The 14,300-nt window shown below is 61.0% G+C and overlaps 2 protein-coding genes and 1 pseudogene across 5 annotated transcripts in view; all 3 read left to right on the top strand.

Annotated features, from left to right (window-relative positions):
• Positions 1-14,068, top strand: part of RXRA (retinoid X receptor alpha) — a 114,723-nt gene extending 100,655 nt beyond the window's left edge. For all 4 annotated transcript variants that reach the window (XM_054520868.2, XM_054520870.2, XM_054520869.2 and 1 more), the window contains exons 7-10: positions 2,450-2,582; positions 5,225-5,316; positions 7,619-7,724; positions 9,967-14,068. In XM_054520868.2, the coding sequence (XP_054376843.1) occupies positions 2,450-2,582; positions 5,225-5,316; positions 7,619-7,724; positions 9,967-10,114 (479 nt within the window). In that variant the 3' untranslated portion in view covers positions 10,115-14,068. The remainder of the gene's footprint in view (positions 1-2,449; positions 2,583-5,224; positions 5,317-7,618; positions 7,725-9,966) is intronic.
• LOC129047771 (uncharacterized) lies at positions 10,262-11,526 on the top strand (annotated as a pseudogene).
• Positions 12,517-14,068, top strand: LOC100172641 (retinoid X receptor, alpha). Its single transcript, NM_001132245.1, is given in 1 exon segment — positions 12,517-14,068. A coding segment is annotated over 1 exon segment (498 nt). The 5' UTR covers positions 12,517-12,902; the 3' UTR covers positions 13,401-14,068.
• Positions 14,069-14,300: the final 232 nt, after the last annotated feature.

Here is a 14,300-nt window from a genome sequence, read left to right on the forward strand (position 1 = left end):
GGGCCGCATCTCGGCTCAGCAGCGCCTTCTGACCCCAGCCGTGCAACAGGCCCCTCTGCTGGGCACACCAGAGTTTCAGAGGCGAGTCTACCCTGGTGCCTGCTGGGTGGCCTTAGGGGCTCTCGGGGCAGTGGGAGGGGAGGTGGCCACCGCTCAGGTAAACCCCCAGGCCTGCAGGATGTGAGGGAGAGAGGCAGGCCCGAGAGGCCAGGACTGGCCACGGATGGTGGGTTTGGGGCCAGTTGTGCTCCAGCCCAGCTCTTGTCCTCGGCCCCCTGGGTCCCTGCCCTTGGCCACAGGAAGTCTGTCCACACTGGGCCTGGTGTGGGGAGGGAGAGAGAGCTCTTTCCTGGGGGAACCTCTCAGCCCGGGAAAACCTGGCAGGCTAAGCTCTAGGAGAGGCAGGAGTGGGAGTGGGCCCGGGGCTCTTGTCCGAGTCTCTGTGTGATTTGGGGCAAACCCTTCCCCTCCCCGGGCCACAGATTACCCACATGTCAGATTGAGGGGGGTCTTCTAGATCAGAGTTCTCCCAAATGTGATGCTACAGACGTTTCATGGGCAAAAAAAAAAAAAAAAAAAAAAAGGGTTTTGTGGTCAAAGAAAGTCTGGCTGGGCAGCGTGGAAGCTGTTTTCGTGGCTGGCTCGCCTGAGCCCTGGGACACCACTGCACGCTGTGGCCTTGGTTGTGTTTCCTAAACCCCCGCCCCAGGGAACCCCACTCTTCTTACCCCCCATCGCAACGGGCTGCCTGCTGCCACCTGGCAGGGAGAGGGGATGCGTGACAGACGGGGAGGTGCCAGTCCCGCGTCTGTGACGGTATTTCCAGCCCTGGCTTTTCCATCAGACCGCCCGTGGTGCCGTCTGCCTGCTCCCCCGGTGATGGGGCACAGACCCCACCGTTCCTCCCTCATTTTGGTTCCACAGCCTGGGGCCAGTTGGGTGCCATCCCTGCCTGGTCTGTCAGCACACCTGGGCGGGGCAGCCTCGGGGGTGGGAACTCCCTCCTGGGGCCCTGGGATTACTCAGTTGTGAAATGGGGAGAATGGGGACGGTGACACCTGTCCCCGGGGTCCCCATGACGGGGCGGGTATGTGCTGGGAGGGTGTGGAAGGCCCAGCCGGAGTTGGCACGGTGGTCCCTACCAACTTCTTGCTGATCACTTACTGCCTCATGCCTCAGTTTCCCCCTCTGTAAAACAAGGTTAATGCCAGTTTTCCAGGATTACAGTTGGGATTAAGTGGGAAATTCATGACAGTGTTGGCCAGAGAGGCTGGAGCCTCTAGAGTGCTCAGGGAGTGTGGAAGGTGCTGAAGGTGACTGTGTGACTGCAGGTGATTCCACGTCACCCGGTCTCCAGGAGCTGTTAAAACAGTAGTGCGTGTGCACGCGAGGGTCCCTGACTGTGTGACTGCAGGTGATTCCATGTCACCCGGTCTCCAGGAGCCGTTAAAACAGTAGTGCGTGTGCACGCGAGGGTCCCTGACTGTGTGACTGCAGGTGATTCCACGTCACCATCTCCAGGAGCCGTTAAAACAGTAGTGCGTGTGCACGCGAGGGTCCCTGACTGTGTGACTGCAGGTGATTCCACGTCACCATCTCCAGGAGCTGTTAAAACAGTAGTGCGTGTGCACGCGAGGGTCCCTGACTGTGTGACTGCAGGTGATTCCACGTCACCGTCTCCAGGAGCTGTTAAAACAGTAGTGCATGTGCACGCGAGGGTCCCTGTTTCTTCCTCCCCAGTGCCTGCTCTGCTTCATCTGCACTGGAACCTCATGTTGAGGGGCTGCTGTTACCTAACCACCCGCCCCAGGGAACCTCCCAATGTTGAGGGGCTGCTGTTACCTAACCACCCGCCCCCCAGGGAACCCCCACTATGTTGAGGAGCTGCTGTTACCTCACCACCTGCCCCCCAGGGAACCCCCACTAAGTTGAGGGGCTGCTGTTTTCTAACCTCCCCCCCGGGAACCCCCCGAAAGAGGCAGCGGCCCTCACGCACCTGCCTTCAGTTGGATAACCTGCTGTTTGGTGGCATTCCACGAAGGGCACACAGATCCCCGAGAGTTTGCTCCTGGGACCCTGCTGGCAGCAGTGGTTCTGGGGCCACCCTGGGAACATCCCTGGGTGCTCTCCTGCGTGCTCCGTGGCAGGAGTGTCCTGCACACGTGGGAGGAAGCTTCTGGGGCACATGAGTTTGTGAGCTCCTGGGTTCTACAAAGCTCAAGGGACTTTGTGTGGGACTTCTTAGGGCCTTTTGTGTGCCGGTGTGTACTGTAGAAGAGGCATTCTCAGGAACCTCTTTTCTGTGGAACACTTCATGGGATTGGGGTTCCAGAGCCTGTCAGGAAGGGTCTGTGACATGCTGCCTCTGTGGGGTCCCACCAGGGGCTGGGGAAGGGGCGAGCCCCGTGGGGCCTGGAGACAGCCGAGTGACTGTGTGCCTCCTCCCCAGGCTGGAATGAGCTGCTCATCGCCTCCTTCTCCCACCGCTCCATCGCCGTGAAGGACGGGATCCTCCTGGCCACCGGGCTGCACGTCCACCGGAACAGCGCCCACAGCGCAGGGGTGGGCGCCATCTTTGACAGGTGGGGGTGGTCCCGAGAGGGGCGAGGGCACTTTGGTCACCTCCACCGCCAGGCCAGCTGAGTTCAGCCGCCTCGGCCCCCGTGCACGTCCTGCCTAGTATTATTTCAGTACATGAAGGGTGCACACGTGGAAAACAGAGAAAAGCACGAGGAGGAGGCTCAGAGCCCCGTGCCAGCCCTGCCTCTGGGGCATCTGTAACCACAGGGAGCACTTGGCCTATCTCCCTCCAGCTCTTCTTTTTTCACGATGCCATGTATTGATCCGTGGGAAGGAAAGCTTCATTTCTTTTTAAAGTGATTATACCATAGATGCAGTTTTGTAAAAGTCAATTCCAGTTGGCGCGTCGCAGGCTGTTTGAGGCTGGCGCGGTAATGCCGTGGCAGCCCGGGGCGTGGTGCGGCCTAATGCCTGTCGCCGTGCAGGCAGGGGTGTCAGGACCGCAGTGCTTCACGCCTCCCAGTGGAGCACGGGATGCACCTCAGCCGCTTCTCAGGGGACACACTGGAGGGGCAGCACTGGCTGGAGGGCCCACCCTCGTCCGGGCCTGGGTGATCCGTGTCCATTCATGTTGCCCTCCTGGAGTGCTGGCCAACTCCGCTCTGCCAGGTGAGGCGGACAGTAGCTTCCTTGTCCCTGTCTCTGCACAGCCTTTTTTTTTTTTTTTTGAGATGGAGTCTCGCTCTGTTGCCCAGGCTAGATTGCAGTGGCGCAATCTTGGCTCACTGCAACCTCCGCCTCCCAGGTTCACACCATTCTCCTGCCTCAGCCTCCCGAGTAGCTGGGACTACAGGCGCCCGCCACCACACCCGGCTATTTTTTTTGTATTTTTAGTAGAGATGGGGTTTCACCGTGTTAGCCAGGGTGGTCTCGATCTCCTGACCTCGTGATCCGCCCGCCTCGGCCTCCCAAAGTGCTGGGATTACAGGTGTGAGCCACCGCGCCCGGCCTCTCTGCATAGTCTTTCTCCACGAGTCCAGAGAGCCCACACACACCAGACTGGGCCTTCTGGGGACCGGATGTCAGCTTCAGCTGGAGCAGGAAGGCTGGGGAGGGGCACTGCAGGGTCCCTTGGGCAGGGGTTTGCAGCACAGGAGCAGTGGGTGGGGAGGAGCAGGCCACCTAGAGAAGGTGGCCCCTGAAGACGAGAGCCCTAACGTTAGAGGTGAGTAGAGGCCATGCACCGGCACTTACAGGGGGATTAATGCCCCAGCAGCAATGCCCCAGGGAGTGGTTCAGGTCCCAGAGTCCCAAGGGTGATCCTGGAACTTGACCTCCATGGGATGTGCCAAGTGCAAAAGGGTTTGTGGCCGCAGATCGTGGGCAAACGCTAGTTCAGTGTCCTCGAGGGTCTTTGCTGCAGGACTTGTCAGGGCCTTTAAGAAGTTAGTGTACAGGAGGGTCCCCACGGGGGCTGCAGGGTGCAGTGTGTATTGCCCACAGAAGCTTCTTTAGTGGGGTACTGGGGATATGGCTTTGGGAAGCGAAGCCCCAGCCACTTGCCCAGCTGACAGATCCTTTGTCTGGCTGGTAGAGATGGCGATGACAGAGGTCTCAGGGTTACATTCTCTGGGGTCCCACAGCAGTGACTACAGAGGCCCCGGCATTTCCTCGCCTTTTGTGCGAGTGGAATGCAGAGTCTTTGCCCTCAGTGGCCCAGGCCTTTTTCATGCCTGCTGCCCCATCCCTCTGCAGCTGTGTGCCCCTGCCTCAGAGCAGACATCGGGGGTCCCTCCCAGCTCCTGTTCTGTCCCACCCTGTCCTCCAGCCTCCTTCAGATCTTCTCCCAGGAATCAACCAGGGCACTCCCCATTCTGCAGACCCTCAGGGCCCCCCTTGGCCCACAGGGGAGAGCCCAGGCTCCTTAGGCAACCATCCCCACCTGGTCACCTCCTTTCCCCCGCCGTGCCCCACCCTCACTTCCTGGACACAGCGGTTGAGCTTTGGGGTTGGTGGGCAGGCTGCTGAGGCTAGGGGGCCCAGGACACTGCAGAGGCCGGTGTGATTCAGAATCCAGCTGCAGGGCTGGGGCAGCTGAGTCTGAATCCAAGAACGCCCCCAGCGTCTCCATGGAGGGAGCTGGCGGGTTTTCCCCGTGTTGAGGCTGGTGGACTTTTTTCTCTGGTGACAAGAGGTGGACATGCCTCCCTCTGGCATCCCCCACCCAGGGACACCAGGCCCTGGGGAAAGGTCTCTTCCTGGACTGAAGGGAGTGGCTGGGGCTGTGGCACGGGAAGGGGCTTTGCCTCAGTGGTGCTGGGTCCACAGCTGAGGAGGGACGGTGGTGTGTCTCCCTGGGTTCCGGAGGGGTGGACTCTGTGCCCTATGTGCAGCTCCGGCTTACCTCAGCTTAGCTGTCACGAGGCCCCTCCTTAGCACCTAGGTTCCCAGAATAAAGCCCCACAGGCAGACCCTAGAGGGAGAGGAGAGGAGCCCACCCTCCGGGCAGGGCTGGGCAGGCCTGGCAGGGGCGGCACCTGGGCCTGGGTTCCAGCCCACTCCCTCTCGGGCTGTCTGGGAGTCCTTGCCTTGGCTTGGCCCATCTCAGCTGCCCTCGGGCCACGCCGGGCTCCCCAGAGGTCTTGGGTATCTGGTGAGGGCTGAGGCCTAACTGGGATGGGGCGTCTGCCCTCCTCCTCTGCAGGGTGCTGACGGAGCTCGTGTCCAAGATGCGGGACATGCAGATGGACAAGACGGAGCTGGGCTGCCTGCGTGCCATCGTCCTCTTCAACCCTGGTATGGCCTTCCTGCCTTGAGGCTCCTGGCCCCGTTCTCTAGTGGGGCAGAGGTACCTGGGCCTCCTCCTGGCTGTACTTCTTGGCTCTGGCTGCATGTGGGGCCACCTCCCACGCTCCTTGAGCTCAGCGTGCTCCCCTCCCAGTGAAAGTGTGGCCACGCTGCCTTCTGCTCACCTTGAGGGCCAGCCAAGGGGGCGTGGCCCTTGGGCACATGGGGACCCAGCAAGGCACTTGTCATGAGGGGCTTGGTGGTGCCATCTGGGCTCCGCGGTTCACAGCGTTCACCATTGTGCATCGGAATCCAGACTCCGAAAGCGGCCAGCTGTGGTTGTGAACTTCCGGTGCTGAAGTTCAGGAGCTCCTAGCCCTGCAGGCTGGGGATGGGGTGGGGATGGGTCAGGCCTGCCGGGTGTTCCAGAGGGGACCAACCTCATCCCCGAGCCTCGGGTCCAGGGTGTTTCTGGGGCTGGGCCCCTGTGTTTGAGGAGAGCAAGGCTTGGGGCTGTGGGGCTGGGGCTGGGGCTGGGCACACGCCTCCTGGCCGACAGTTCCTGGTCGACAGTGTGGCCCTTCTCCAGCCTCTGGGTTCTTGGCTTGAAAAGCCTCGTAGGTGCTACTCCTTCGACCGACAAGTGCTGACGCGTGCCTGTTTGCTCGGCTCCCTGCTGGCACGGGAGGGCCCCTTCAAGCTGCTGGGTAGGGCTTGCCTGCCTAGAGCTTGGGGTTTAGAGGGTCACGCCCACCAGCAGGCACCCCCGGCACGTGAGGGCAGGAGCACAGTTGGTCGAGGGCGCGGGCCACTTCCTCCGGGAGCTGCAAGTTAGGGCCAGGGGAGTAGGAGGCACGGAGGTGGGGTGGGCTGGTGGAGGCAGCCCAGGCAGGGCCTTGAAAGTCTTGCTAAGTCTGGGTTTTCTCTTGGGGCCACACGGAGCCAAGTCCTGAGGGGTTCCAGCCGGGAGGGAGCTGTGGGTTTCTGTGTTTGGAAACTCAGCTCATTGCCTGATGGGGCGGGCGGCTGGGGTGTGGAGGGAGAGGTTTGGGGCTGCCGTGGGGCGCTCACCTGGGCCGTGGTGGAGGGAGTGGAGCCCTCTCGGCTCCTGGCCCTGACCTTCTGACCTTGCCCTCTGTCAGACCTTGCTCTGAGGGACCGGGCCGGGATGGAGATGGGCATCTTCTTGTGGGGAGAGCTTGTTTCCAGGGACATTGTATCACCCAGTCTGTGCATCCGGGCCGTAATCCTGCCAGCTCGGAGGCTGAGTCATGCCACGGCCCGGCCCGGCCCGGCCCGAGGAATCCGCATTCAGGTGCTGTGTGGTCTGGTTGCTGGAGCTGGGCACCAGCGGGACCCGGCCCGGCCCGAGGAGTCCGCATTCAGGTGCTGTGTGGTCTGGTTGCTGGAGCTGGGCACCAGCGGGACCCGGCCCGGCCCGAGGAATCCGCATTCAGGTGCTGTGTGGTCTGGTTGCTGGAGCTGGGCACCAGCGGGACCCGGCCCGGCCCGAGGAATCCGCATTCAGGTGCTGTGTGGTCTGGTTGCTGGAGCTGGGCACCAGCGGGACCCGGCCCGGCCCGAGGAATCCGCATTCAGGTGCTGTGTGGTCTGGTTGCTGGAGCTGGGCACCAGCGGGACCCGGCCCGGGCTTGCAGGGAGGGCGAGGAGACTGGCTGGAGCGGAGGCAGCTGGGGGAGCCAGACATGTTGCCAAGGAGCCCCAGGACACGGGCCAAAGTGGCATTCACAGGGGGTCCCTGGGCCTTGGAGGTTTTGGTGGCTGCAATCTCAGCCTCTCTGTCCACTCTAGGCTCTTGAGCCCGGGTTCTGAGCTCAGTACTCCACAAGCACGCCGAGGATGGCTTTCCGCAGGGTCTGGGTGCTCCTGGGGGCATCAGCGGTAGCTCCCATCCGTGTTATGGGGCTGGGACCCAAGGGCAGCAGCGGCATCCATTGTCTCTCCCAGTTCCCATGGCGGCTGGAAGGAAGACAGCAGATCCCTGACACTTTATCAATGGGGAAACCGAGTCTCTGGAGGTCAAATAATTGACCCAAGGTCACATGGCTGGCAAGTGGCAGAGCCGAGCCTGGACCCAGAGCAGCCTGGCCTGGCCGTGGGTTCCACAGTCGTCCCCCTGCCACCAGGCTCTGGGGGAGCGGGTGGGGGCGTGTCCAGAGGCATCCCTCACACCACCTGCTCTGCCCATGGTGGGGCAGCCTGGGAGACCCCACACAGGCCTGGGTCCTGGGGGCAGGTGCCCGAGACATGCCCCAGCTGAGGGTTCTGACCTGTGGCCTCTTCCTTTCAGACTCCAAGGGGCTCTCGAACCCGGCTGAGGTGGAGGCGCTGAGGGAGAAGGTCTACGCATCCCTGGAGGCCTACTGCAAGCACAAGTACCCAGAGCAGCCGGGAAGGTGGGTCCCGCCCCGTCCCACACACACCCCAGACCCGGGCTCTTGTCTCCAGAGCCCCCACCCCCTGCAAGGCTGTTTTATGTGAATGAGAAGGTGGCACCCTCCCCAGCCCCAGCCCATGCCAGCAGGTCCTGAGCAGGCAGCAGGAGGTCCTCCAGGCCAGTGGGCTGTGGTGGGCACACCCCACAGGCTCACGCCGTATCCCCACTGGAAGGATTACCTCACACCTGGCACATAGTAGGTGCTTGTCTTTGTCGAGTAGATAGATGAAGGCTGTGCTTCACCCCCCACTGCGCTCCCCTGCCAAGCAGAACCACCAGAGGCCAGGTGACACCAGCACGTAGTAGGTACTTCACAAGCGTGTGTGGAATGGATGGCCAGATGCCTACACATACTAAACGCTCTCTACAAGTGTGTACAGAATAGGTGGCCACGGCCCGAGTGCAGAGCTCATCTTTCTCCCCTGCCCGGCTGTGGGCCCTGGATTGCTGAGTCCAGAGTGCTGGGTGCACAGTAGGTGTCCAGGAAGAGAAACATTTGTGGATCCCTGTCTGGGATTCAAAGTCAGCGCTCCAGATTCTGCCTCTTCTCTCTAAAGGGGCATCTCCTGGCCTCTTGATCCTCAGACTGTGGGTGGGGGGTCAGGGGAGGTGGGGCCTCATAGGCCCCCTCGTAGGACACCCGGGCCCTCCCGCCACCAGCACATACACAGTTAACTGTGTCCCCGCTGCCTGCCCAGCCCTCATCTGGCTTGGTTTAAAGTGAAACTTCCCGGAGGACGAGGACAGGAGGGGGTGGCAGGCAGCTTGTTTTTCCTGGCTTTCTGCCCTGGCCCATCTCGCCAGCTCAGCAGAAAACAGCTTGTTCTCTGGCCCAACTCCAGCCTCTGCACTGTTTTTGCCTTTAAAACAAGGCCTGTGAGGCAGCCAACCACAGAGCTTTTCCCTGAAAGAAAGACTTCGTTAATAATTAATGAGGTCCTGCAGCCCCTGGAGGGGCCGTGTGGAGAGACTCAGGCCGTGCACAGGGGCCCTGGGGCAGACACGGCCAGCCGGAAGGGACACCTGGTCCCGTCCCCATAGCACCCTGTCCTCAGCGGCAGCTGCTGCCCTCATGCCTGGCCCTGCCATCCCTCTTCTCAGAGCCCCGGACTTCCCCCCTCCGTCCCGCCCCCGCCACTGGTCCCTGCCCCAGGAAACTCCCCAGGGGTGGGCCAGGCCCTGAGGACCAACCCATGCTCCCTCCCTCGCCGGCCAGCCTTCTCTGACCATGCTGTGCCCAACGCCAGCAGAGCTATTTCTGAGTAAGGGGTGGCCCTGGTCTGGGGCCCACAGCCCTGCACAAGGTGCCGTGGGAGGCACTCATGGGGTGCTAACGCTTTATAGAAAGGGTCTTGCCCCGGTACACAGCTCCCAAGTCAGGCCTGGCTCCACCTGCAGTGGGGGTGCAGCCTGACTCCCCCTCCCCTGCCTGACACCCTTTGACTTCTTGGTTGTCCACCACGTGCCGGGCCTGTTCCCTGCAACTCACCAATGTGCTCAGCAGCCCTTTCCCTTACAAGCCCCGCAGTCTCTTGCTGCGATGGCTGCTGCAGCCAGATGCATTGCTGATACTCACACCCACTCCTGGCTGTCATGGCCCACATTTTTTCATTTTTTAAGAGACAGTCTCGCTGTGTCGCCCAGGCTGGAGTGCAGTGCTGCGATCATAGCGCACTGCAGCCTCAACCTCCTGGGCTCAAGCAGTCCTCCCTGCAGGCATGCACCACCACGCCTTGCTACTGTTTTTCTCTTTTTCTTTTGTAGAGACAGGGTCTCACTGCATTGCCCAGGCTGGTCTCGAACTCCTGGCCTCAAGCCATCCTCCCACCTCAGCCTCTCAAAGTGCTGAGATTACAAGTGTGAGCCATCGTGCCCAGCTGCCCACAATTTTTAACTTCTTCACAAAGAGCTATTCAGTCTGCCCTCACCAGCTGCTGTCTGGCCCCTGGCCCTTCATCTCCATCCTCAGCCCCAGGGATCTCCCTTCACTTTCTCCTGGCTCTGGGATGCCACTGCCCCTGTTTCCTTCTAGCCTCCCCTCCTTCCTTCTGGAGGCTTGGCACAGGCAGATCCGGGGCTACAGACCAGCCTCAGAGGGGTTGGGCTATCAGACACAGCCCCATCCCCAGGGAGGCCTCCAGGTGCCAGGGCAGAACTGCCCATGCCCCTTGCCCGGCCCTCACCAGACCCGTTCCCTGCAGGTTCGCCAAGCTCTTGCTCCGCCTGCCGGCTCTGCGCTCCATCGGGCTCAAGTGCCTGGAACATCTCTTCTTCTTCAAGCTCATCGGGGACACGCCCATTGACACCTTCCTCATGGAGATGCTGGAGGCGCCGCACCAAATGACTTAGGCCTGCGGGCCCATCCTATGCGCCCACCCGTTCTGGCCACCCTGCCTGGACGCCAGCTGTTCTTCTCAGCCTGAGCCCTGTCCCTGCCCTTCTCTGCCTGGCCTGTTTGGACTTTGGGGCACAGCCTGTCACTGCTCTGCCTAAGAGATGTGTTGTCACCCTCCTTATTTCTGTTACTACTTGTCTGAGGCCCAGGGCAGTGGCTTTCCTGAGGCAGCAGCCTTCGTGGCAAGAACTAGCGTGAGCCCAGCCAGGCGCCTCCCCACTGGGCTCTCAGGACGCCCTGCCACACCCCACGGGGCTTGGGCGACTACAGGGTCTTCAGGCCCCAGCCCTGGAGCTGCAGGAGTTGGGAACGGGGCTTTTGTTTCCGTTGCTGTTTATCGATGCTGGTTTTCAGAATTCCTGTGTGGCCCTCTTGTCTGGAGTGACATCTTCACCTGCTCTGAATACTGGTGCCCAGCCAGCCCGTGACAGCTTCCCCCTAATCAGGAGGAGGGGACAGCTGGGGGCGCAAGCTGGTGTGTCGTCAGCAAAGACCTCAGCCGCCTCGGGGATGAGAGGGGACTCGTGGGGCCAGCAGGCCGCCCTGTGCTCTGAGTGAGGGGGAAAGTAGCCCCTTTTTCCAAAGATAACTCACAGTTTTGCCCTCGAGCCAATGAGAACGTGAGCTGCCCTGTGTGCAAGGTTTCGGGGCCACCTCCAGGCTGCAGGGACAGGGGTCACTCACCCCCCCTCGGTTTTCTCTCTGCCTTGGTGTCCTGGTTTCAGACTCCCTGCTCCCTGTTCAGACCAGAGTGCCCCGGCCCCTCCCCAGCCTGAGTCTTCTCCTTGCTCTGTGGGGTGGGCCGAGGCTTGTCCTTGGTTCCTGCAGGGCTGGCCCCGGCTCGGTGGGGCGTCACCACCTCACTGGCCTTGCTGGAGGCACAGGGCTCTGCTGACCTGCAGTCATCTGTGAGGCCCGTGGGGATGGGAGGGGAGGAGGGTGGCCTGTTGGTTTCCCTCAGGGGGCAGGTGGCCTAGAGAGAGAGGGGCTCAGGAACTGGGAGCCTCGTGGGTGGGGCAGATGCTCCGCGGCCTGGAGTGGCTCTGCGGGGGCATTGGTGGGACCCCTGCTCAGGCCTTCTCTCTGGCTGCCAGCTGTGTTAAAAGACTCTTGGAATCTGAGAACCCTGAGTCGCAGCGCCCTCGGGCCTGGGCCACACGCAGGCCTTGGTGGGACCACCCAGCCTGGTATTGTCCACGGACAGCGTTGTTCACCCAGAGCCTTACTTGGGAGCCTCGCTGAACGCCTGCTCTGGTTGAAGGTGCGGGGGGGCTTGGGACCTCCCTGGCTCAGCCCAGTGCGGCCCGGCGCTCCTCCCGCAGGCTCTGCCCCTGGGCTCTGGTGGTGCGGGGCCCTCTCAGGTTGAACTCGCCTCTTTTGCACTGGAAGGCCCTCCCTTTGGCCTGAGTACTTTTCGTGTTCACGCCTCAGTCCCATGGACCCAGCCTTTGTCAGTGGCAGGTGCCTGAACAGAGGATGGATGGGGGGATACAGGAGGGGGTCTTGTCTTCCCAGCCGCAGTCTAGGAATGATGCGGGGGAGTGGGCGCCTTCTCCATAGTCTTTCCCCACCTGGAGCAGGGGCTTCCTCAGTGGCGAGGGGAGCTGCCTACGAGTTGGACCGGGAGGCAGTGGCTTGGAGAGGCAGCTTTCCAGCCTTGGTGGGGAAGAAAGTGTCCATTCTTTGCCTTCCTGGAGCTCCCAGCCAGAGCTGAGCTTAGGCACCCGGGTGGAGCCTGCAGTTGAGTCTGTGCCCGAGACAGGCTGTCAGAGATTCCAGAAGCCTCTCCTTCCCGCCCCCCTCCACCCCTGCCTTTCAGCGTTGTGGATCCCCAGAGGTGGCCACCTGCCCGATCCACCATCCTGAGGCAGAGTGTTGAGCCTCATACCTGTACCAGGTCCCTGGCCAGCTGGGCCCCTCCCAGGCACTGCCAGGAAGCCCCAGCTGCCCCTGGGGGGTGTGGTGGAAACGGCAGGAGGGTGCAGTCACTCTTGGGGCCCCAGTGGCGGGAGCGTGAAAGACCCAACGCCAACACCTGGTGCCTTCTGCAGCCAGCGCCCACCCGTCCGTGCCCGGACCCTTGGGAATGCCCGCGGCTCCAGAGGAAAAAGCCCAGGGACGGGGCCTCCGTTGTGAGGGGTCGGCTTCTTGGGAGCTTTGTCGTTTCCGGCGCTGGCTGGCTGGCTGTAAAGCACTGAAGCCCCCCGGGCCGCCAACCCCTGAAAGCAGAACCCGGCCTCCCTGGCCGCAGCAGCCTTACCCACCGCTCCACGTGTCCCGGGCACTTCCTGCAGCCTTCCCGTCCCTTTCTCATCGGCCTTGTGGTTGTACAGTGCTGTTGGTTTGAAAAGGTGACGCGTGGGGAGTGTGGCTCATCACTGAGTAGGGAGGTAGAGTTTCTATTTAACCAGACCTGTAGTAGTATTACCAATCCAGTTCAATTAAGGTGATTTTTTGTAATTATTATTATTTTGGTGGGACAATCTTTAATTTTCTAAAGATAGCACTAACATCAGCTCATTAGCCACCTGTGCCTGTCCCCGCCTTGGCCAGGCTGGATGAAGCGGCTTCCCTGCAGGGCGCCCCCCTTCCCAGCGGCTGCTTCCTGGGGCCCCGGGGCACCCCGGCACCTTCAGGCACACTCCTCAGCTGGTCACCTCCCGGCTTTGCCGTTCAGATGGGGCTCCTGAGGCTCAGGAGTGAAGATGCCACAGAGCCGGGCTCCGCTAGGCAGCGTCGGGCATGCTTGGAAGCTGGCCTGCCAGGACCTTCCACCCTGGGGCCTGTGTCAGCCGCCGGCCCTCCGCACCCTGGAAGCACATGGCCTCTGGGAAGGACAGCCCTGACCTTCGGTTTTCCAAGCACGGTGTTTCCCAAGAATTCTGGGCTGGCGGCCTGGTGGCAGTGCTGGAGATGACCCTGAGCCCCTCCCCGTGGGGCACCCAGGAGGGCCCTGCCGGAATGTGCAGCCTGTGGGTAGTCGGCTGGTGTCCCTGTCATGGAGCTGGGGTGTGTGATCTGGTGCTCATCCACGCAGGTGTGTGGTGTAAACATGTATGTGCTGTACAGAGAGACGCGTGTGGAGAGAGCTGCACACCAGCGCCACGCAGGAGAGGCGGAGCGGTTACCAGTGTTTTGTGTTTATTTTTAATCAAGACATTTCCCCTGTTTTCCTATAAATTTGCTTCATGTAAGCAAGTACATAAGGACCCTCCTTTGGTGAAATCCGGGTTCAAATGAATATCTCAAGGCAGGAGATGCATCTATTTTAAGATGCTTTGGAGCAGACAGCTTTAGCCATTCCCAATCCTTAGCAATGCCTTAGCTGGGACGCATAGCTAATACTTTAGAGAGGATGACAGATCCATAAAGAGAGTAAAGATAAGAGAAAATGTCTAAAGCATCTGGAAAGGTAAAAAAAAAAAAATCTATTTTTGTACAAATGTAATTTTATCCCTCATGTATACTTGGATATGGCGGGGGGAGGGCTGGGACTGTTTTGTTTCTGCTTCTAGAGATTGAGGTGAAAGCTTCGTCCGAGAAACGCCAGGACAGACGATGGCAGAGGAGAGGGCTCCTGCGACGGCGGCGAGGCTTGGGAGGAAACCGCCGCAATGGGGGTGTCTTCCTTCGGGGCAGGAGGGTGGGCCTGAGGCTTTCAAGGGTTTTCTTCCCCTTTCAAGTAATTTTTAAAGCCTTGCTCTGTTGTGTCCTGTTGCCGGCCGGCCTTCCTGTGACTGACTGTGAAGTGGCTTCCCCGTACGATTGTCTCGGAAACATCGTGGCCGCAGGTGCCAGGGTTTGATGGACAGTGGCATTAGAATTGTGGAAAAGGAACACGCAAAAGGAGAAATGTGAGAGGAGAAACAAAATATGAGCGTTTAAAATACATCGCCATTCAGTTCGTTTGTTCCGTGTGGGGACTTTTTTGTTTGGAGCGGGAGGGCCCGGGATCAGCCCCCACCAGCCCGCCCTCCTCCCCACCCCACCTGCCGGTCCTGTGTGGCGAGGCTGGCATCCTCTGTGGGCCACACTCTGAGAGTTCTCTCCCTTTCCACTGGGCTCTGCTGCTCCTCCAAGGGGCAGGGGGCTGGGGCCTCCACGAGGGCGCCTCTCAGCAGCCGTGGGCACTGGGCCTGT

This window comes from Pongo abelii, chromosome 13 (assembly GCF_028885655.2).
Source record: "Pongo abelii isolate AG06213 chromosome 13, NHGRI_mPonAbe1-v2.0_pri, whole genome shotgun sequence".
In the NCBI taxonomy this organism is placed as follows: domain Eukaryota; kingdom Metazoa; phylum Chordata; class Mammalia; order Primates; family Hominidae; genus Pongo; species Pongo abelii.